At 39.0% G+C, this 22,218-nt stretch overlaps 1 protein-coding gene across 1 annotated transcript in view; it reads left to right on the top strand.

Moving 5' to 3' along the window:
• The first annotated feature begins 210 nt into the window (after nt 1–210).
• Nucleotides 211–22,218, top strand: part of LOC131522479 (uncharacterized) — a 33,453-nt gene continuing 11,445 nt past the window's right edge. Inside the window, exons 1-3 of the mRNA XM_058747983.1 lie at nt 211–228; nt 6,790–6,808; nt 13,415–14,316. Of these exons, the coding sequence (XP_058603966.1) occupies nt 211–228; nt 6,790–6,808; nt 13,415–14,313 (936 nt within the window). The 3' untranslated portion in view covers nt 14,314–14,316. The remainder of the gene's footprint in view (nt 229–6,789; nt 6,809–13,414; nt 14,317–22,218) is intronic.

Genomic DNA, 22,218 nt, shown 5'->3' with positions numbered 1-22,218 from the left:
ACTATAGTGCGTTATTTGCAAACAAATAAATTTTACTGTTTGCATCACGTAAAATTCCCTATATGTTCGACGTAATAAACTTGCTCGGTAGCTCACCTGGTATAGCATTGCACTTGCAATGCAGAGGCGCTTGGATACGAGTCCAATAATGCAAGAGTTATGGCGCTCCACAAAAGAGCCCAAAGCCTTGTGGAAGGAAACTAAAACAACATGGTTGCTTCAGCAAAGGTATTTTCATTTTGTAATCTCATGTTTGCTTTTGTTAACACTATCAGTTATGTTTATTTATTTATTTATTTATTGCCAAACACCTTAGTTGTTTGGAATTTGCTTTGGTGAGCTCATCAACAATAATAACAAACATTAAAACATACATACATACACGGCTATATATATCCCATCAATTATAAGGAATGAAATACAGATGCATAGACACCAGAGGAGTTAAGAGCGTGAACAATTCTACAATAAGTGCTGTTCAAAAAACGTGTAGACTTAGTTTTAATTGCTCTAAGGCGTCTGCCTGAAGGAAGAGGCGTAAAGAGGTGTCTAGCTGGATGTAAAGGATCTTTCATGGTTTTTAAGCCTTTTTCCTGCAAACATGAGACATAAATCTCATCAATGGTGGGAAGATCATAACCAATCATTTTCGAAGCAACCCGAGTTATATAATTAATCTGACTTCTCTGCTGAACTGTGGAGCTACCAAACCACACTATAAGTGAAAAAGTCAGCACGCTTTCAATGACAGCTCTATAAAAATTGAACATACCAACTTTAGATATGCCAAACTTTTTAAGCTGTCTTAAAAAAAAAAGCCTTTGATGAGATTTTTTGATAATGCCTCTTAGGTTGTCATCCCACTTTAACGTTACAGAGATGGTAGTCCCGAGAAACTTAAAACATTGAACATTTTCAATGTCCTGACCACTAATAATCAATGGCAAAACAGCATTTGTCCTCCGTCTGAAATCAAACACCATTTCCTTTGTTTTTAGTGTTGGTGATAAGAGTATTTTTTTAAGTGCCTCTCACTGGACATTTCTTTCGTGTCTCAAATGTGTCTCCTGTGACCTCTTGTAATCTGATTTCAAGGGGAGAGTTTCTGTTGTTGGTACCAGACAGTGACATCACTTGTGATAGTCTAGCCAGGATGGTTTAGTGTCCTTCTGGTGCTGACTTTGTCAAGGTAAAGGTATCATGCTGGCAATGTCCTTTTGTAAGTTATTCCCTTTAATGAGACAGTGGTTCCATTCTCAATCTCAACTAGAGATGGTATTAAAAGGGGCTGTCACTATCGAGGAGACAAAATAGCTGCGCTGAAGGACACTCTACTCATGTGGAATGAACTAGGGAATACATTAAAGCCAAGTGCAAGAATTCCAGAAAAGCCCATTGAAATGAACTTTCTTAATCGACTTGAAGTTCCCAACCGGGGTAAGACTGAATGATTACATTCATATTGGGCACAATGAACATTCTTGCCCTTCTATGACACGGTGCGGGGTACGCGAGTGCCATGAGACTTTGCCAGGACCGCTCCCTGAGACTGGGGCGTACGTGCCGACTGGCAGCATCCCCTCCAGAGCCCCCTCCTCTTTCCTCCATCTCTCATTCTTCCCTCTCCAACTCTCTCTCTCGATCCTTTCTGAACAAGTGTTTGTATCCCACACTATGCCTCTCTCTGTCGCCTTGTGTGCCAGCATCACCCCATAGTAACTGCCTGATGCCTTTGTTTGCTGCCTCTTGTTCACAAATACAAATGTACAACCACGCAGATGCACACATAGCTCTCTTTATCCTTGCCCAAGAAGGGGACGAAAAACCAGGGAGGGGGAGAGAGAGGTTTGTGTTAATTGCATGCATGGCGCATCACTAGTCGCATAATGAAGCCGCGGCCACCCATTCAGCAGTGTTTGACAACATTCCCGCGTTATTGGTCACATGATGTTATGGCATACCTGAGTTCCATGAAACTTTGCAAATTTACAGCCAGTTATATTCCCCCAACCGCTGTTTTAAAGGACAAATTAGCACACAAGTTAGGCGTTTGCCATCCCTGACTCTGGCAGCAGCTTGTGTTCCTCTTTTCAGGCCAGCAGCTCTGCTCAAATGAATAATTACGAGCAGAATGAATGAAATAGGAACGTTCTGGAAACCACGTCAGAATTATCATGCTGAGTGGCTTTGGAGGTTAAGCTGACTCTCTTCTGCATGGCCAATACTTTCTGCTACAGTAGAGGAACACTCTCACGCAATCTAGCCATCAATGCTCTCAGGCATTTGTGTGGTAGCTGTGCGCCACAACTCAGTCGATGCATGGGCTCTTACACATCCTTAAAAAAGCATAACAAATAGTTTATGAGGCTAGTCATAGTTTTATTGCTCTTCCATAGCTCACAAGATCTCAAATCAGACAATAGCTGATATAGAACACTGTCAAATGAACATTAATTACATTACTCAGATTACGTGGTCTTGGAAAATGTTATGATAAATGCTGTTCATATTTTGACTTTCTAAAACTGTAGGAGAAAAATGCAAGAAGTTGGAGACTTCTGTTTACTCTGCATTTAAAAGAGAGATTGCATCATCCACCTTTTTTACTTTACATCAATTTTCATGCACTTTTATCATGTATACTTTCTATAAGATTCATTTTCACTCACCAGTGATTTCATTTCTCTAGTTAGCTTTGCTTGTGTTTGGAGAGAGACTATTCTTGGGTCAGTTGTGCAGTGTTGGGGAAAGTTACCTTTAAAAGTAATGCATTACAATATTGTGTTACTCCATAAAAGGCAACTAATTGCGTTACTTAAAAAAAGGGTATAGTCAACAAATTGGAATTGGGCAGTGTAAATGCGGCCTTAGTTACAGGTTCATGTTCACCATCTGCAATATGGTGGATCAAAGAATAATTTAATATTTTTGACAAAAAGCACAAGACAAATTGTATGTGTTTTGACCTTGCAGTGCTGCATTCACCCAGCAGAACACATATAACACAGTTACAAGGCTATTAGTCTAATATTACACACAGGCTACAGGCCTTAAATGAGGCGTGCAGAAGCCTTTGAAACTGTATCTGTTGTTATATGCTCTGCTAATAAATACTCTGTGTTCTGTCAGTGTAAAATGTTAGTTTTGGTCCTCAGGCTTCCTTTTCTTGACTCTAGAGGAAGGAGGAGATATATTATGTAATTTAAGTATTACATGATGGATGGAATAACTGAAAAAATTGTAGCAGCTTTCATCACCGAAAAGACATCATCTCACTAATCCCTTCACACTATGTGGATTTATTAAAGACCAAGTGCTAAGTGGAACTATGATGGTTGCCAGTTAAAGTAGACTGTTGACTTTTGCATCCATCTTAGTGATAAACCATATCTTTTTTCTACACCAATGAGGCCTTGAATGGACACCAGATGTGTGACTTGCACGTGTGCACATTGCAAAGTTAAGTCTCCTTGCATGCTGGTGCTGAGGGAGTGAGTGTGCAGGAATAGGCAGGGTGGAGCTGATGGACATTCTTCAGTGCTTTTATGGCTGCTGCGTTCCTCCTATGAGGAAATGAACATGAATGCAAACAGCTGCTTCATGTCTATTGTGTTTCAGTTGACTCTCATCATCTTCAGTGCATCCCAGAGCGGCAGGCTGTCCACTTCAACTGATTCAGTTGAGAAGTAGTCATCACTGACCGACTAAACTCTGACACTCACCCCAACTAACCCCAACAAAAATGTAAATATAGCCATGAGCAACAATCGTAAGAGTCTAAGCAGATGGAAGAGTTGACAAAATGACCACAACAGAAAGAAAGAATAGATCCTGTGTCCTCGGATTGTCCTTGTGTCCATGAGTATGAAATTGCGAAGACAGGACATTATGCTAACAATATGCAGGTCATTAGGGATGACAGGCCACATTCGTGACTCATATCTGCCAAATTACCGAAAGTGAACTGAGCAAAATCCTAATTCTTTTCATAACTCTTGGTAAGATTTATCTCTTGATGATACACACCAAATTTTATGCAAAGTGGGTCAACTGAAAATGTTTAAAAGGCCTGATTTCTACAACATTCAAAAGACTTTCTTGGTGATAGATTCAGTCACAATTCAGCCAATTTCTTGCCAATACAATTCCTGGGTCACATTTGTTTGAGGATCAATTCTTACTATTAACTATTAACTACAACTTTCGCCTCAATAAACTCCTAATTTGCTGCTTATTAATAGTTAGTAAGGTAGTTGCTGGGGTTTAAGGATTAAGAGATCTAAAATATGGTCATGCAGAATAAATATTAATATGTGCTTTATAAGTACTAATAAGCAGCAAATATATAGCAGCTTGACACCTAAAAGGTTTAGGGCAGAAAAAGAAATAATGTCATGAAAACAAAGTCTTAATTGCCCTCCATGCTAAATTTCTATCACACAATCGACTGCAAGCTTGCATTAAAGGGGACACCAGATGCCCAATTTCCTCAAGTTAGTGGGATTATTTAGTGTCTTAATGAAAAGTCTCTAACATACTTTGGTTAAAATTTCTCAATGGTAGTGTAAAACAACACCCTTTTTACCTTGTTAAAAACAGCTCTGTTCACAGCAAGGCGTTTCAGTACATGTGCCTTTAAAGGGGTCATCAGATGCTAAATTCACTTTACAAGGTGTTTGAACATAAATGTGTGTTGGAAGTGCGTGTACATATCCATCCTATAATGATAAAAATCCACCCAGTGTTTTTTTTTTAAATCTCTATTTTAAAATTCCCTTTCTCAAATCAGGCTGTTCTGAGATTCCTGTCAGAGTGACGTAGTTCTGCACAGGCCCCTCCCATGATAGCTGATTGACAAGGCTGTCTTACCTTAGACCCGCCCTGAGTGAGCTAAGAGCTGTCCGCCGGTGCAGGGGAAGCCGGGGTCTCCAATTAATTGATTGAGGTGTTCTGTTGTTGGATGTAATATAGCAGTCATCATTTACTCCCAACATCTGAGCCGCTGAAAACGCAGAGGATTAATGTTACTTTTGTTTTTGAAGGGAATGCGCCGATCCCCGATTTGCCTAAATGCATCTATGTTCACGCGAATCATTCGTGATCCAGCTTCATCTATAGAAGAAGTGAGTATAAGGGTTTTTTATGAATCTTTGCAAATCGCCTTTCCTAATAACTGCTAGTGAGCCAGTTGGCTCTCTTAGCCAATAAGCATGACTTAAATTAGATCAACAACAGCAATTTAAGGTGTATTTTAAATTTACACTGTAAAAAATGACTCTAAGAACATTAAATCAATATAAAAATATAGGAGCATACAGTGGGGCAAAAAAGTATTTAGTCAGCCACCAATTGTGCAAGTTCTCCCACTTAAAAAGATGAGAGAGGCCTGTAATTTTCATCATAGGTATACCTCAGACAAAATGAGAAAAACAAATCCAGAAAATCACATTGTAGGATTTTTAAAGAATTAATTGGTAAGTTCCTCTGTAAAATAAGTATTTGGTCACTTACAAACAAGCAAGATTTCTGGCTCTCACAGACCTGTAACTTCTTCTTTAAGAGGCTCCTCTGTCCTCCACTCGTTACCTGCATTAATGGCATCTGTTTGAACTCGTTATCAGTATAAAAGACACCTGTCCACAACCTCAAACAGTCCAACTCCAAACTCCACCATGGCCAAGACCAAAGAGCTGTCAAAGGACACCAGAAATAAAATTGTAGACCTGCATAAGCTGGGAAGACTGAATCTGCAATAGGTAAGCAGCTTGGTGTGAAGAAATCAATTGTGGGAGCAATTATTAGAAAATGGAAGACATACAAGACCACTGATAATCTCCCTCGATCTGGGGCTCCACGCAAGATCTTTTGTGGGGTCAAAATGATCACAAGAACTGTGAGCAAAAATCCCAGAACCACACGGGGGGACCTAGTGAATGACCTGCAGAGAGCTGGGACCAAAGTAACAAAAGCTACCATCAGTAATGCACTGCCCCGCCAGGGACTCAAATCCTGCAGTGCCAGACGTGTCCCCCTGCTTAAGCCAGTACATGTCCGGCCCGTCTGAAGTTTGCTAGAGAGCATTTGGATGATCCAGAAGAGGATTGGGAGAATCAGATGAAACCAAAATAGAACTTTTTGGTAAAAACTCAACTTGTCGTGTTTGGAGGAGAAAGAATGCTGAGTTGCATCCAAAGAGCACCATACCTACTGTGAAGCATGGGGGTGGAAACATCATGCTTTGGGGCTGTTTTTCTACAAAGGGACCAGGACGACTGATCCGTGTAAACGAAAGAATGAATGGGGCCATGTATCGTGAGATTTTGAGTGAAAACCTCCTTCCATCAGCAAGGGCATTGAAGATGAAACGTGGCTGGGTCTTTCAGCATGACAATGATCCCAAACACCTTCTGTATACTAGGGCATATAGGGCATTTGCAGTGAGGGCTCCAAAACTATGGAATAGTTTGCCAGTGGATATTAGATCATCTGAATGTGTGTCTGTTTTTAAATGTAGATTGAAAACATACTTGTATAGATGTGCTTTTAATATTTTGTGATGTTTTTTTGTGTATTTTTGAGGTTTGATCTTTTTTGCTTCATCATATATTGTGTATAGCGCTTCATAAATGTATCTTTTATGAATGTGTTTTTATATTGTGTAAAGCACTTTGTGCATTGTAGCTTTAAAAGTGCTATATAAATACAATTTTACTTACTCTCGATGTTCAGATATCAGTCGTAAAACTCACAGAAGTGGCATCAGCGAGGAGCTTTTCTATGTGGACATAGACGACACTATACAGTCCAGGTAAGGCCACATTCTGAGAAGTAGCGACGCCTAGGCATAGCATACCATGGCTCTAATAATTAATCAGTCAGTGAAATCCTTCGTCCTCCACAACACTAAAAGGCTGATTATCAAGAGCTATCATTTCGATTATTTTTCTGTTCAAAGTTTTTACATTTTGGTGGTCATTGCTGAATGTTTTTGCCTTTTCAAATGATTGAATGATATGCTCCTGACGAGTTTTCGTTGGCACGGTTTTCTCTTTTTGCTTCATTGAGATTTTTAAGATGAGCTATTAGATTTGTTGTGTTGAAAGAACGTGGCTTGTCTCCTGACTGATGCCTTGCAATTTTTGCAAATGGCAACTTTGCAGTCAGTCTGACTTACTGTGAAGTATGTCCACATGGCTGACATGATGGCATCAGCACTCCTTACAAAAACATGCAAGTTGACACCTGTGCATAATCAACACTCTTCGGCAAAGCATATCAATGTAATTTTATTCATTTGTATGCTCATATCGGCTGATTCTGATTACGTGCCGATAATATCATGCATCCCTAATCTGTTGCTATGTACTTCTGCAGCTTCAAATACTAATTCTTATCTCTACAGCTAATTTCAAACCCTCATATCCAAACCTAAATCTTAACCCCTACTTCTTTGTATCCCTAAATCCTAATCCAAAACTGATCCTATAAAACCACATGTTGTCAATTCTGGTCCAAGTACTGTGATAAGGATAATGTTTTGATTGGCAGAATTGTGAATATATATGAACATTTTCCCCTCCCTCTAACTTGGATGCTGGAAACAGGATAGTGGATTTTTGCAGACTGGAAAGAACAAACTACTCGTAGCCTCAAGAGCCCCATAGACCCATAGAAAAATTATGATTGCATAAAGAGACCAGTGGAAAGCAAGCCATGTCTATGAGTTAGCGGGTGGTTGAGAGATGCTTCAGAGGTTGAGCAATGGATATATTCATGAGACCCTTTGGTGCATTTGAGCAGTGAAGCAGCAGGGGGCAGTCTGATCTCAGACACAGTGACTCTGCAGAACCTTTTTCAGATCTTTTTCATTGAAGAGTGCAAGCCCCCAGTCAAGGAACTTACAATTTCTACGTCTGGGGAACACGCCTTGACCCTGCCAGTATATTCAGAGGGTTGTGCCCGTTGGTGCCTCCCAAACTTGATGTAATGTTTACAGTGGTTGACACAGTTATGTGTATCATAATAGAAAACATATTGGACACATGACACCAGTTTTGTAGAGCAGTGATTTTACGAGTTGTCAGAGGGGTATGAGTCTATGGGAGAAGCTTTGCAGGATTGTGATTTACTGTCGGTGAGATGGCTTGCTCAGCGTGGCTGGATGCCTTTCTCTCAGATAGGAAGCAGCTGCTCTTCTGGAGAACCCTGGGGAGGCTTGAGGAGAGCTAGAAGGTGGTTGCTCACTCCTCTGGGTTAACCTCTCCTGATATTAGAATCCAAATATGAGAAGATCTTTTTTCCTTTCTTTTTTTTTTTGTTGGCATTTCTACCCCTACCCTCAAACTGAGGAACCATAATTAGGGCACTATGAAATCCCTTGTATTTATTTTTATTTTCTGAATTCCATTTTTTTTTTTTTTCTGGATTCCATTGTAATGGTGAAATTTTAGTAAATTAATCAAAAAGCATGTCTAATCAATTAAATTCATAATATGTTTCTTTTAACAATTAAATAATAATAAAAAAGTTTAAATATGTTAATCGGAACTTTTAAAAAATACAACTTTAATAAAGACATAAAACACCGAAACTAAAACATTGAAGAAAAATAAATTTTGTGAGAAATTGTGTAATTATTAATATTTAGTTTCTACTGTACAATAATAACATTCACACTGTGGTCACATTTTTTAAAGTTACATTAAACTGATCTTTTATTTTGGTGGGTTGTAGAGAATACTTTTGAGGTTTTTTTGTCTCTGATGGTAGTTTTTCTCAAATTAAATGGTGAAATGCTGGTGAAGTGACTCTCAGAGCAGATCTGGAGATGAAGTTCATGTGTTCATGTCTTCATATACTAAGATGGCAGACGCTGATATCCTGTTCACATTTTACATCACGGAAATCATAGGGGCCTAGATAATTGTAATAAATGTATCTAATGTTGAACATGAACTTCTAATGCTAATGCATTCATTGCTGTGTTCTTGTAGCTCTCTTGCAATCATGCTTTTCTTGCAGATGCAAACTTACACACTAAAAGCACTGGTGTTATATGCTCCAGATTTTGCCTGGAAGCTCTAACTCTCCCCTACTCTCTTTTTCTGCTTCCTGCATGTGTTATTAGTGTGACATCCTGTGACTTTATATGGTAGTTAGTGAATGCCCTACATACCTTGCCCTTAGTTATTCAGATATCACTTGCTTTAACATTTGATGCTCTACAAGCATCAGATGCACAGCTGTTGTCTGGTGTAATGTGATACATGATATGATCCCTGTAAAATCAAATCCGAAACACTCCCTGTGGCTCACGAAAATTGGCATTCCTCCTAAAACATGGCTACAAGTAATTTGGCTTTTAACAACATGTAAAGCTGGCTCTGTTGGTTAAAACCAGGTTTGGCTGTTTGGAAGTGCTAAATTCAAAAGTCCACACCACCCAAAGAGGATCTTCATCCACTGTAAATCACAGTGGCATGTCTGCAGGGGCTCAGATCGCACTTCAAAGGCCTGGAGCCCCTCATCATCCTCACCCAGAAGCAAGGTATCCCCCACCTTCTTCCCTTTGCCACAGGAGAGAGAAGAGACTGTGTGAAAGCAGGAGAGAGAGAGAGGATATATCCTGCTGGCTGGGGTTTGATGTGGAAGGAGGCATTGTGGAAAGTGCAGTGACCCCAGACGTAGGCTGACGGGATGGTGAAGCCCGCATGAAAGTGCTTGAGTGATAGACATAACAGCAAAGAAGCCCGAGCCGGCAGGGCCTCTCAGCTCTCACAGAACTTTAATAGTCATGCTCATGAGCTGGCCATGTGCGCCCCATGCGACATAACAAGAAGAACATCAAAGACCTCGGCTTGCTCCACTTTTATATGAGATCATACAAGCACTTTTCTTTAATGTTTGCAGCTTCACAGCTGTAGTAGATGTGGTGGCAGGACAAGTTTTGTGGAGATCCTGCTCATCCCGCAGGCTCTCCCACATGTGCACGTTACCCCCAGTCAGCTGATGACTCAACATAAAATGAGTAAATATCAAATTCAGTGCTCAGGAACTTAAACCCCAATTCCAGAGAACTTGGGACATTTTGTAAAATTCAATAAAATCAAGAATCCGTGACTTGTTCATTCTCTTTAACTTTTATTTAATTGACAAAAGTACAAAGAAAATATTTCCAAAGTTTTCACTGACCAACGTAAATGTGTTTTGTAAATATGAAAAAATTTTGTTTTTGACGGCTGCAACACACTCCAAAAAAGTTGGAACAGAGACAAAATAAAAGTGAAAAGGTTATAGAATATCCATGTCAAACTGTTTTGAAACAGTTCACAGTTAGCAGGTGAATTGGTAATAGGTCAAGGTATCACATTGTTTCCCACAGGTTTGGACTCTATTTGTGGCAGCACATATGCAAATTCATTCTCTGCCAGCAGGAGGCGCTTTTAGAGCACGGTTTCCCCGGTAACGCTGTACACAAAGCAGAGCTCCGCTCACAGACGCTGCTTTATCAGACATTACATGCAAGATGAAATTAAAATGTCAACCAAAATTTTCTGAAGATAGTCGGTTTCCTTCAGAAATACAGTCAAATAAAAACACCCGCACCGGGTTTCGATTTTGAAACATGCAGTGCTCATGTTTATTCAACGAAGTCAAAGCATTTAAAAAAAATCTATTTGTGGCAGTCAGTTTTGATATTGTGGCGGGCCGCCACAAATAAATCAATGTATGGGAAACACTGTATCATGTTTGGGTATAAAAGGAGCATCTCAGTATTTGATCATGGCTCATCACTTTGTGCCAAATTTCATGAGAGAAGTGTCAAACAAATCAAAAATCACATTTTGCAATACAAAAGGAAGAAAAATTCCTTTTGGAAGAAAAAAAAGAAATTTGATTGTAGTAGATCTTATTGCAAACAAGCGTTGTCAAAAGTACTGGTGCCAAGGTGATACTTAAATTTTAAAAACTTAACGATACAGCTGTAACAAAGTTCAAGTTCAGGGAAGATGGAGGCAGGAATAGGCAAACGTTTAAACAAGTTTGATAATAAAATAAACAACAAAAAGAAAGTAACCACCAACCCCTCGTGGATGACTGCCGCATAAATATAAATATAAAACCATAAAACCAGCAGCATAAATGTGACCCTGCACCACAAAACCAGTCATAAGGGACACTTTTTTGAAATTGAGATTTGTATGTCATCTGAAAGCTGAATAAATAAGCTTTCCATTGATGTATGTTTGTTAGTGTAGGACAATACTTGGCGGAGATACAAGTATTTGAAAATCTGGAATCTGAGGGTGCAAAAAAATCAAATCTCCTTTAAAGTTATCCAAATGAAGTTCTTAGCAATGCATGTTACTAATCAAAAATTAAGTTTCGATATATTTATGTAAGGACATTTACAAAATATTATTCATGGAACAATGATCTTGAAATGATTTTTGGCATAAAAGAAAAATTTTGACCCATACAATGTATTGTTGGCTATTGCTACAAATATAACCGTGCTACTTATGACTGGTTTTGTGGTCCAGGGTCACCAATGTCCTCAGTCCCATTCCTGAGTACTGGTAGTACCGAGTACCATGTTCATACCAACTGATAGGGCATCAAACATTTCTATTTACAAAGTGTTTTTGCTGCATTGAGCATTGTAGCCAATCACAGACAATTTTGTTGAGCATGTTAACGCCATGGCCAGTCAGAGGCTTTTAAGTCAGAATCTGCTCAATACGCTAGAGTAGACAGTTTTTTTTTATTCTAACAGGAGTTTTCACTCAGCCAGTGAGCACATATCTGATGGATAGAACCAATTTTTTTTTTTGCTTATTCAATATGTTAATAGGAAAAACAAAACAGTCACTACTTCTGTATCTTAGCAACTTTAATGAGCAGCAAAGCAGTTTTATTAGTATTATTATTTTGCTTTTTTAAAATAAATAAATAAATAAATAAAAACATCTGTACTGCAGGCCATGAGACAAATGGGACACTCGAAGACAGTGACTTTGCAGAATTTACAAGGCTCAGATCAGTTAGAGGCATTTAAAAATAAAATCCAGTCTCAAGCTGAAAATATTTAACAGAGGTAAGTTTCAAATATGATGAAATGATAAATTCATTCCTTAAATTCTTCCATGGAACACATAAGAAAACATTTGGAAGACTGATCTGGTCCGTCTGTGCTGGGAACTAAGCCTTGCAAGCTTCAAAAAACAAGCAAAAGTATCTTTCGAAATCATTCCTAAGACTTGTGTGTTATACAGTCTTCTGAAGTCATACAGTATAATAGCTTTGTTTGGGGAACAGACCAAAATTGTTATTCACAAAACCAGTCTGAATCAGTCATTCACACATTGGACAGACAAGGTTCTAATTCAAAATATATTTTGCTAATTTGTAAATGGAAGAAAAGAAAGATGTCAATAGCCAATGCAAAGATAAAGATCTTGCTCTCACAGCTAATCTCTCAGCATGATAAGAATAAGACACTCTGGCACTATCACAGTGTAAATGAGATTACGTGACAGTCTGGACAGTGTGATTGTGTTTTCTGCTCATCCAGGGAATATAGAGAACCTATATTTTTGTCTACTATTAGGAAATAATGGCATGTCATGGCAAATCTGTGATGTCTTATGTTGAATGTGTTTTCTCACTATGGTCGATTTAGTGTTGTTTGCAGAATGATGGCAGCAAGTTGTGTTGGAGTGTGACTATCGCTCTCTTTCTCACACACATGCTTTACTATCGTCACTCCTTCTTCCAGCCTCTCCTCTCGCACATGTTCTATCTGTAATATCTCTTTCTGGCAAATCTTCACAGTGGAGCAATGCCAACAACATTAACAGTGCGGGACATCTGTTGGAAATTTAATTACACTGTCTTGGATAATAAGTTTGTTACATGTGGAAAAAGTTTTGTTTTTGCTAACAACTTTGATTAAAAGGCCTGCTTAGATCAGCATTAATCCCCATGCTGGTTTATGATGGTGTGATGCTGGTCTAACTGGTAAACCAAATGTTGAAAGTTGTTGGAATTTTCATCATCAATCAGTTTGACTTTTGGAGACTGTTGCTACTGCGTGTTTTGAGCTTGAGCTCCGTCAAGTTAATTCCTTATCGTCTATTTTCTATCTTAAGATCAGTTTTATACACTATCATTTTCGTTTCTATAACGTGTGATTATATCCCCTATAGCATTCTACAACAAAAGCAATCAGAGCGCCTTGTTATCGCTAGTTTTATTTTGATTTCCCGAGTCTGCTATTAGCTAATAGCCAGTTAGCATCGCCAGTGTGGTTGCTGCTAATCTCGCTTACATTGCTAATACTCTGTTACACACATTACCATTGTTTCACTGTTACTTGCTTAAATGGTGGATTTGTGTCTACCTCTGAGTGCAGGTGAGGACACGTTCGAGCTACATTCGGTGCAGCTGGAGCTGGAGGCCGTGGAGAAGCAGATCTGCGACCTGGTGGAGAAGCAGGCCCGGCTGAGAGAGCGGAGAGCCGCGCTGGAAACATCCCGGGCTGACGCTCACAAGTCTGGGGTAAGTATACAGCGCGCTGCTAACACTCCGACCACCTCTACTCCATGTGTTTCTCTGCACAGGCCCTGTGCACCCAGGACGCGATCTTCCCAGGTGTCCTTCACTCCGGCGCCGGGACACCACGGACCCTGGGTGCACCAGCAGCGGAAGACGCGAGCCAGGCCCCGGGTGATGACCTCTCCCCCTCCGCCACCTCTGGTTTTCGAGATCTCCACCCGGAACCGCTTCGCTCCCCTCCGCAAGACGGAACGCGACGCTGTGATCGTCGGAGACTCCATCGTCCGGCACGTCCGTGCTACATTAGCTGAAGGTAAAGTGCACACTCACTGTTTCCCCGGTGCTCGTGTTCTCGATGTTTCTGCGCAGATACCCGTGATCCTGAAGGGCGACGAGAGCATCGGCGCTGTCGTGCTGCACGCGGGGGTTAACGACACCAAGCTGCGGCAGACAGAGACACTGAAGAGGGACTTCAGGAGCCTGATCGAGACGGTACGCAGTACATCGCCTGCGACGACAATCATCGTGTCAGGACCGCTTCCCACGTATCGACGAGGACACGAAAGGTTCAGTAGACTTTTTGCTTTAAACAAATGGTTGTTGTCATGGTGTAAAGAACAGAAACTGCTCTTTGTTAATAATTGGAATCTTTTCTGGGAGCGTTCTAGGCTTTTCCGTGCTGATGGCCTGCACCCCAGCAGAGTCGGAGAGGAACTCCTGTCGGACAACATCTCCAGGACGCTACGCTCCATATGACTAGTAAGCCAATTCTCAAATAACTGCTATGATGGCTTTTGCTCTACCCTCCTAAATGACAGAAGTACTTGCGTTGTCCAGTCTATACAGACTGTATCTGTTCCCCGAATAGTGAGGTCAACATATAAATTTAATGTAGGATCTAGAAAAAATCTGATCGTGATTAAACCTGAAAAATGCAAAATAAATGAACAAAAACAATTTCTAAAGCTTGGGCTCCTAAACATTAGATCACTCGCACCCAAAGCAGTTATTGTAAATGAAATGATCACAGATAATAGTTTTGATGTACTTTGTTTGACTGAAACCTGGCTTAAACCAAATGATTATATTGGTCTAAATGTGTCTACTCCACCAAGCTACTGTTATAAACATGAACCCCGTCAGACTGGTCGTGGAGGTGGTGTCGCTACAATATGTAGTGATATTCTCAATGTTACTCAGAAAACAGGATACAGGTTTAACTCATTCGAAATACTTCTACTTAATGTTACACTGTCAGATATGCAAAAGAAATCTCTCCTATCTCTTGCTCTGGCTACTGTGTATAGACCGCCAGGGCCATATACAAAATTCCTAAAAGAATTAGCAGATTTCCTCTCAGATCTATTGGTTAATGTTGATAAAGCGCTAATTGTCGGAGATTTTAACATTCACGTTGATAATACAAATGATGCGTTAGGACTTGCGTTTACTGACCTAATAAACTCTTTTGGAGTCAAGCAAAACATCACCGGGCCAACTCATCGTTTCAATCATACGCTAGATTTAATTATATCACATGGAATTGATCTTACTGATATAGATATCGTACCTCAAAGTGATGATGTTACTGATCATTTCCTTGTATCGTGCATGCTGCATATTACCGATATTAACTATATGGCTCCGCATTATCATCTGGGCAGAACTATTGTTCCAGCCACCAAAGACAGATTCACAAATAACCTGCCTGATTTATCTCAACTGCTCTGTGTACCCATAAATACACATGAACTAGATGAAATGACTAGCAACATGGGCACTATCTTCTCTAATACATTAGAAGCTGTTGCCCCCCTCAATATGAAAAAGGTTAGAGAAAAACGTACTGCGCCATGGTACAACAGTTATACCCATTCTCTCAAGAAAGAAACTCGTAATCTTGAGCGCAAATGGAGAAAAACTAACTTGGAAGTTTTTAGAATTGCGTGGAAAAACAGTATGTCCAGCTATAGACAGGCTTTAAAAGCTGCCAGGGCAGAGCATATCCACAAACTCATAGATAATAACCAAAACAATCCAAGGTTTTTATTTAGCACAGTGGCTAGACTAACAAATAAACAGACGCCACCCAATTTAAATATTCCCTCACAGTTTAATAGTAATGACTTTATGAATTTCTTCACTGATAAAAAAGATAACATTAGAAATACAATAACAAATGTAGGTTCTACACCGTCTAGTACTTCCGTTTCATTCACTGCTCCCAAAGAAAAACTGCAGTGCTTTACAACTATAGGACAGGAAGAACTAAATAAACTTATCACTGCATCTAAACCAACAACATGTTTATTAGATCCTGTACCCACTAAACTACTGAAAGAGTTGTTACCTGTAGCAGAAGAACCGCTTCTCAATATTATTAACTCATCGTTATCTTTAGGTCATGTCCCAAAACCATTCAAGCTGGTGGTTATTAAGCCTCTTATTAAGAAACCACAACTAGATTCTAGTGAACTGGCAAATTACAGACCCATTTCAAATCTGCCGTTTATGTCTAAAATTTTAGAAAAAGTTGTGTCTGCTCAATTGTGCTGCTTCTTGCAAAAAAATTATCTCTATGAAGAATTTCAGTCAGGTTTCAGGCCTCACCATAGCACAGAAACTGCACTTGTTAAAATTACAAATGACTTGCTTCTTGCGTCAGACCAAGGCTGCACCTCATTGCTAGTTTTACTTGATCTTAGTGCTGCGTTCGACACTATAGATCATGACATACTCATAGATCGATTGCAAAACTATACGGCTATTCAAGGGCAGGCTTTAAGATGGTTTAGATCCTACCTATCCGATCGCTACCACTTGTTTTTTTAAACGGGGTGTCATCTCGACTATCACCAGTAAAGTATGGAGTACCACAAGGATCTGTCCTAGGTCCTCTGCTATTTTCAATATACATGTTGCCCCTTGGTGATATTATTAGAAAATACGGGATTAGTTATCATTGTTATGCTGATGATACTCAACTATATATCTCAACAAGACCAGATGAAACTTCTGAACTATCTAAGCTAATAGATTGTGTTAAAAATGTAAAAGATTGGATGACCAATAATTTCCTCCTATTAAATTCGGATAAGACCGAGATATTACTTATTGGTCCAAAAAACAGTACTCAGAATCTCTTGGATTACAATTTGCAACTAGACGGATGCACTGTTACGTCCTCTAAAGTCAAAAATCTGGGTGTTATATTAGACAGCAACTTGTCCTTTGAAAATCATATTTCCCATGTTACAAAAACAGCATTCTTCCATCTTAGAAACATTGCCAAGCTTTGAAACATGCTACCTGTTTCATATGCAGAAAAGCTAGTTCATGCATTCATGACCTCTAGACTGGACTATTGTAATGCACTGTTAGGTGGTTGTCCTGCATCTTCAATAAACAAGCTACAGATAGTCCAAAATGCAGCGGCTAGAGTCCTTACCAGGTCAAGAAAATATGATCATATTACCCCGATTTTACAGTCTCTGCACTGGCTACCTATTAAGTTCCGGATCAATTACAAAATATTATTACTTGCCTATAAGGCACTAAATGGTTTATCTCCTGTGTACCTAACTAGTCGTCTACCACGCTACAATCCAACCCGCTCCCTAAGGTCGCAAAATTCTGGACTTTTGGTAGTACCTAGGATAGCAAAGTCCACTAAAGGAGGTAGAGCTTTTTCACATTTGGCACCCAAACTCTGGAATAGCCTTCCTGATAATGTTCAGGGTTCAGACACACTCTCTGTTTAAATCTAGATTAAAGACACATCTCTTTAGCCAAGCATTCACATAATGCATCTTATAATCTTGTACTGCATTTATATCTGATCAAATGTACATTATAATTCTTTAGATTGGGTTGAACAAATCAGTTTTGCTTGAATAGAACAGCAGCTACGCTAATTATGTCTCTATCTGTTTCTCTGATTCTGCCACGGGATTAACCCTAACAAGGAATTACTGAAGCGTCAGTCTGGATCCAACCCTTAAAAAGATCCGAGATGACCAAACACCTGAGAAGAGATGATGGCAACACCTCAGAGGACCACGGAGGATGCCATCCCTCAGACAACACATAATTACCAAGTTAAGTCTGTCATAACTTAAATATATTGGGTTTCTTCTGTGTGTATGTGTATATGTATGTATATATATGTGCATGTGTGCGTATGTGTATGCATATATATAGTAGAAACTTAATTTCCTGTAAAGCTGCTTTGCAACGATTGTATCGTAAAAAGCGCTATACAAATAAACTTGAATTGAATTGAATTGAATTGAATTGTGACCACATTACTCGTAATTTTTATTAGGGGTGAGATCCTTTGGGCACCTTGCAATTCAATCTGATTCAGATTCTACGAATTATGATTCAGTGCTATAATGATTCTTGATCTACTTTTTTTGTTAATTTTTAAAATATTTGATTCAGTGCTATAACGATGTACTTTTTGATCTACTTTTTTTTTTGTTAGTTTTTACAATATTAAAAATAAGAATAAATCTAAATAATTTATGTTAAGAAGTATTAACTAAATATAGCTTCAAAACATGCAAGCAAATATAAAGGCATAACTGACTTTTTATATTAATTTCATATCATATAATCATTTTGAGAGTAAGTATGTTTTGTGCATTACATTTATACTGCCTTTCAAATGACATAAATTCTCTTCATATAGCATTTGGAAGGAAACAACACTGAAATACTGGCGGATGAAACCACACTTAGTCAAGCAAAGTACACTTTTCTCACAGTGCATATCCTATGCAACGAAGCCCGCAAAAGCCCTAGTATTTTGCTTCAACCATGAAACTTTTTGTTTATATACTTTATTTCATGATTTTGTGTGTGTGTTTATGTATAACTGACAGCAAGCAGTATAAGGCTGTCTCTAGCATACATGAATGGCAAGTTTACAGAATCAATGAAGAGAGAATCATGATATATCAGACATCTTTTATTCCCCTCGGACCCATTATTTATACTACAAAATGGTGTATAATGGTGCATAAGTATGTCAATTGGGGCAGATGTCAAGAGATTCTGGTCTTTGGTGAAACAAGAACCACGCCGTGTCCGCAGATTTGTTTGCTGTGCATTCATGCTGCAACTCTTCCATTCCATGTTGGATTTAGAGGGACTGACTGTGGAGGCCACTGGAGTACAATGGACTAGTAGTCATATTCATGAAACCAGCCTGAGATGATGTGTGGTGTGGCATGGCATGTTATCCTGCTGGAAGTAGCCGTTACAAGATGCCTTATGTGACCATAAAGGGATGCACATGGTCATTTAATGATGCTCATTTGCTATCAGTGAAATAATGCATGTCAAGGAAATATTCTAAATACCAGCCTGAACGGTTGACACAACCGTTTACACCCAATTGTGCTCATATTATCTGCTTGATGTATTTACAGTTTTCTACATTGATTTTAGTTAGCTTGTGCTCAGTTTAGTTTCCTCTGCTGAGTTGAGTGGAAACCGATGTGTTCTTCTGCTGCTGCAGCTCATCAACTGTTGTAACGCGTAGTTATTTCAGTTACTCTCTCTCTCTCTCCCTGCCAGCTTGAACCAGTCTGGCCATCCTCCTCTGGTGTTTCTTACTAACAAGGTGTTTTCACTCACAGAACCGCCTCTTCCAGAATGTTTGTTGACTTTCACACCATTTTCTGTAAAGTGTATAGACCGTTGAAAGTGAAAATCCCAGGAGATCAGCAATTTCGTTTCATTCTCATGTTCGGTTTGAACATCAACTATGTCTGCAGGCTTTCATGCATTGTATGGCTTCCACATAATTGGCTTATTGAAATATTTATACAGCCCTCTCCTTATCATCGACCACTCAAGTACACACAGAATTATTATATAGTTTGCCTGTTACCTCAATCAATCAATCAATAGATAGATAGATTATAGTTAGTTAGTAAGTTACTTAGTCCATGTTCTCTTTAAAACCCCTACATTTTACATCCACCTTTATTTTCTTGGCAGTTTTCAAAAAGAAATGGAATTTGAGAAAAAAAAAATCATAATTATTATATTAACTTTTTTTTTTAAATGACACTAAACTTCACTCTTCAGTTGCCTCAAATAGTCTCAGATTCTTGAAGTTTTGACTACGTCCGGATTTGATTCAGAATGATGAGCAAAACACAGATGGAGTAGATGGCTTCCTTCTACACGTCCAAAGCTTCACCGTCCTAAACCACTTCCTGGTTCGACATCTCATTCAGTAACGTTAGGCAGTTTTAATTCATATGCTGTTTAATGTTTGATGATTGCATTGTTTTACATATTCATCTGCTTACATTTGCAATCGCTTGTTTCTTCTGCTTCCTCACAGTGAAAACAATGAAAGATGGAAAATTCTGTCAATGGCGGAGAAAGAGTTAAAAGTTTTGTTTTACTTTGCATGATTTGTGGTAACCAAACATGCTTTGTAATGCAGTAAATTGCCTAATAAGTGATTGTACCGTTTCCATGTATTTACGTCAATGTTTACGTCAAAATCTTTCGTCTCAAAAGTCGTCAAAAACTCTGATGCAGATCATGCGAAACTGCATGATTTCTATAGCTGTTTGGACGTAAGGGTTTAGTTGACTTGATCGTCTCTGGAGCTTGAAGGTTCCCTGCAGCTGTGTGTATGTCAGCACGAGCTTTGCTGTTGTGCGTCAAATGCGATGTGTGTGAATCTGGGAGAGATCTCTGGAGACCTTCAGGTCATGTGATTCTTCCTGTGCCGGCCTGGTGCTGATCTGCCTCTCCCTCCATCTCTATCTGCTCTAAGGTCTTGTTCCCACAGTACACTCCTTTCTTGCTTCAGGACATAGAGCAATGTAAGCAGCTGCCGTGGATCCATCTGATATCAGAAGACATCCGATTATTTTCCTTCTTCTGTCTCCAAACTTCCGTTTGTTTTTTTGTTTTTTTTGGAGAAAGGTTTTTTTTTTTTCATTGGGTTCTCTAGTTTGGACAATCCACTGTGTCATACTAAGGGAACCACTCACATACTTACACACCTGGTTCTTGTCCCCCTGTGAACCGCACAGAGAGGAAAGCCCACCAACCTTGAAGTCAGCTCTACTCGTTTAGCCCCTGAACCCAGGCCTGGCTGGTGCGTTTGCTCAATTTCTTCCCACATCTCTTCAGACCCACATCTGGCAGAGTTTAGGTGTGACAAGGTCCGCTGAGCTTTCAGCTTATCGAATTCTATGGCTTCCTTCTGCACTTAAGGTCTCTATTTTGTGAGAGTATGTGTGTAATTGAGAAAAAGTGAAGTTAAAAGGGAAAATGTGTAGTCTGTAAAGATAATTACCAACCCAAACACATTTCAGATGTGTTGGTCATGGATCACAGATTAGCTATTTTTCTTCCATTTCACAATCTGATGTTTCAGTCTGCCTTGTATGTTTTTAAGTATGCAAAACTGATTAGTGCATCTTGTACCCTGATGTACGGACAACAAACAAACACAAAGGCAGTGTTGTCTCTATGCATTCAGCTCATCTACCCCATTCAGGGAAGTGGGCCATGCTTGGCAGAAACCACAGCAATAGAGACAGAAAAATTACAACATTGCAACAGTACTTGTCGCAACAACCCACCTGCTCATTTCACTTTCACTACACGCTCCTCTACTGTCTGTGCTATGAGCGTGGTCCCAAAACAGTAAATTGACTCTTTCTTAGCAACTGGACATCTGCCATTTTGTAAGACAAGCATTTGCTCTTGCTTAATTTTTCTGAATGAAATGATCTAGGAATACCAATATAGGCTCATTGAAAAAACTACATTTTTACAAACCTCTGAAAACGTATCTATACATACAATTCACTGAGGAAATGAACACTAAAGGCAGTAAAACACCAACTACTTTTATTATTTTTCACAGAAATCATGATTATGATGCATTTGATCAATTATGACTTATTTCCATCTGGTTCCTTGCACAGTACTATGTTATGACCTCAAAACACTTTTACCATAGTGCTGGATTTATAAACTAATACATTTTGATGTTTGCATCACTTAACCAGTGACATATGCATGATTTTTCTAATGTAGTAAACTTGCTCGGTAGCACACCGCATTGCAATGTGAAGAACTCTGGTAAGAGTCTTGTAATACATGATTCACAAAATTTGATCAAAGACCTCAAAGACATGTAGAAACAAGCTAAAACAGCTTGGTTGCATTTTTATCTCAAGTTTAATTTTGTTAACACTATTGGTTAGTTTATTTCTATCAATTATATTATTTTCAAATGTATTGAAGCACTAACCTTTTAGCACAAGATATTGAAACTGAACTTGCTTTTAGTGCCACTCACTGGACATTTCACATTAAACTGTTGCGAAATGTACAGAAAACAATGTAATAGAATTTTGAAGAAATGTTGCCACAGGCACTTTTTTCCAATGGGCCTAGGTTGAAAAATACACTAATGTCACAAGCTTTATATTTTAAAGATTTACCAAAACACCAAGTGAAGAAAGCTTTGCAATTTCATAATTCTGTCTAGCCCTTATAGGAACAATGTCAATCAATTTTTTACCATTTTATGAACATGTTTTACCATCAGTCATGCTGTTCACATAAATTTCCCTGTTCATTCCTATGGGACATTCAAAAGCCTATTAAAAC

Source organism: Onychostoma macrolepis, chromosome 16, assembly GCF_012432095.1.
Source record: "Onychostoma macrolepis isolate SWU-2019 chromosome 16, ASM1243209v1, whole genome shotgun sequence".
In the NCBI taxonomy this organism is placed as follows: domain Eukaryota; kingdom Metazoa; phylum Chordata; class Actinopteri; order Cypriniformes; family Cyprinidae; genus Onychostoma; species Onychostoma macrolepis.
Note: the sequence above shows the minus strand (reverse complement) of the source record. Positions and strands in the feature narration are given on the sequence as shown.